This window comes from Salvelinus sp. IW2-2015, linkage group LG21 (assembly GCF_002910315.2).
Source record: "Salvelinus sp. IW2-2015 linkage group LG21, ASM291031v2, whole genome shotgun sequence".
Taxonomy (NCBI): Eukaryota; Metazoa; Chordata; class Actinopteri; order Salmoniformes; family Salmonidae; genus Salvelinus; species Salvelinus sp. IW2-2015.
Genome location: NC_036861.1, coordinates 4,031,481 through 4,032,905, shown reverse-complemented (window position 1 = coordinate 4,032,905; position 1,425 = coordinate 4,031,481). Strand labels below are relative to the sequence as shown.

Here is a 1,425-nt window from a genome sequence, read left to right as displayed (position 1 = left end):
AGTGTGTGAGGAACAACACTGTCAGCATTCCAAATGGCACCCTATTCCCTACATAGTGCCCTAAACCTATAGATGTCCCCCCCCTGGGATTTTATTGTCAGTAGAACAGCAGCATCTTGTTTTGGTGTACAACCATTGACCACAGATCTCAGATTGTACCTTCAACACGGGTGGATGATGGTCACTCACCTGTTGAGGTAGACGCGTTTCTCAGTGAACTGACCCTGACCGTGGGCGGGGTCCTCAAACGGTTCATTCTGGACCACCTCCACCCCTTCGCCACGGTCACTCTGCTCATGGCTGTGTTTGCTGATCATATATAGCTGACCAATCCTGTACTGGAGAGAACAGAGGGAGACAATGTTTAGGGTACGACCGCAACACAAACACGTTCAGTTTAACAAATGAATTTAATACAGCTGATCTAGTCCTGTAACGGAGGAAAACAGAGAGGTGGACCCGACCTTAACATGAACATTAACAACCGTGAATAGGAAGAACACGTATGAATTCTTACACAGTGACTTCAGAAAGTATTCACTTTTTCCACATTTCGTTGTGTTGCAAAGTGGGATTAAAATGGATGTAATTGTCATTTCTTTGTCAAAGATCTACACAAAATATTGTGTAATGTAAAAAAATAAAAAAAATAAAAAAAAGAACACAAAAAATGTAAATAAACACTTGTTTACTTTATTGTTTTGGTCTATTGTATTATTGACTGTATGTTTGTTATTCCATGTGTAACTCTGTTGTATGTGTCGCACTGCTTTGCTTTATCTTGGCCAGGTCGCAGTTGTAAATGAGAACTTGTTCTCAACTGGCCTACCTGGTTAAATAAAGGTGAAATATATATATATATTTTTTAAATTCGATAAGTATTCAACTCCGAGTCAACACGTGAGAATCACCTTCGGTAGCGATTACAGCTGTGTCTTTCTGAGTACGTCTGTGAGATCTTTACAAACCTGGATTGTACAATATTTGCCCATGATAATTTTTTTAACTATTCAAGCTCTGTTAAGTTGGTCGTTGATCATTTCTAAACAGCCATTTTCAAGTCTTGCATTAGATTTTCAAGCCGATTTAAGTCAAAACTCTAACTAGGCCACTCAAACATTCTTGGCAAGTAACTCCAGTGTATATTTGGCCTTGCGTTTTAGGTTATTGTCCTGCTGAAAGGTGGATTTGTCTGGAGGAAACAGAGAGGGACCAGACCAGAGATGGGTTAGCTTATGCCAGCAGCATGAACATGTTCAGCAACAGAATCAAAAAAATCTAATAAAAGAGTTCAACCGACAACCACACAGCAATGCAAAAGGGAACCACACAGCAATGCAAAAGGGAACCACACAGCAATGCAAAAGGGACCCACACAGATAATCATCTCCTATGACACGTCAACACCAGATAAACGACAGATTC

General features: G+C 40.3%; 1 protein-coding gene across 1 annotated transcript in view; it reads right to left on the bottom strand.

Annotated features, from left to right (window-relative positions):
* The window catches only part of LOC111982390 (cytoplasmic phosphatidylinositol transfer protein 1), a 93,429-nt gene that overhangs the window by 35,828 nt on the left and 56,176 nt on the right, over positions 1–1,425 (bottom strand). Inside the window, exon 2 of the mRNA XM_024013957.2 lies at positions 190–338. Within this exon, the coding sequence (XP_023869725.1) occupies positions 190–338 (149 nt within the window). The remainder of the gene's footprint in view (positions 1–189; positions 339–1,425) is intronic.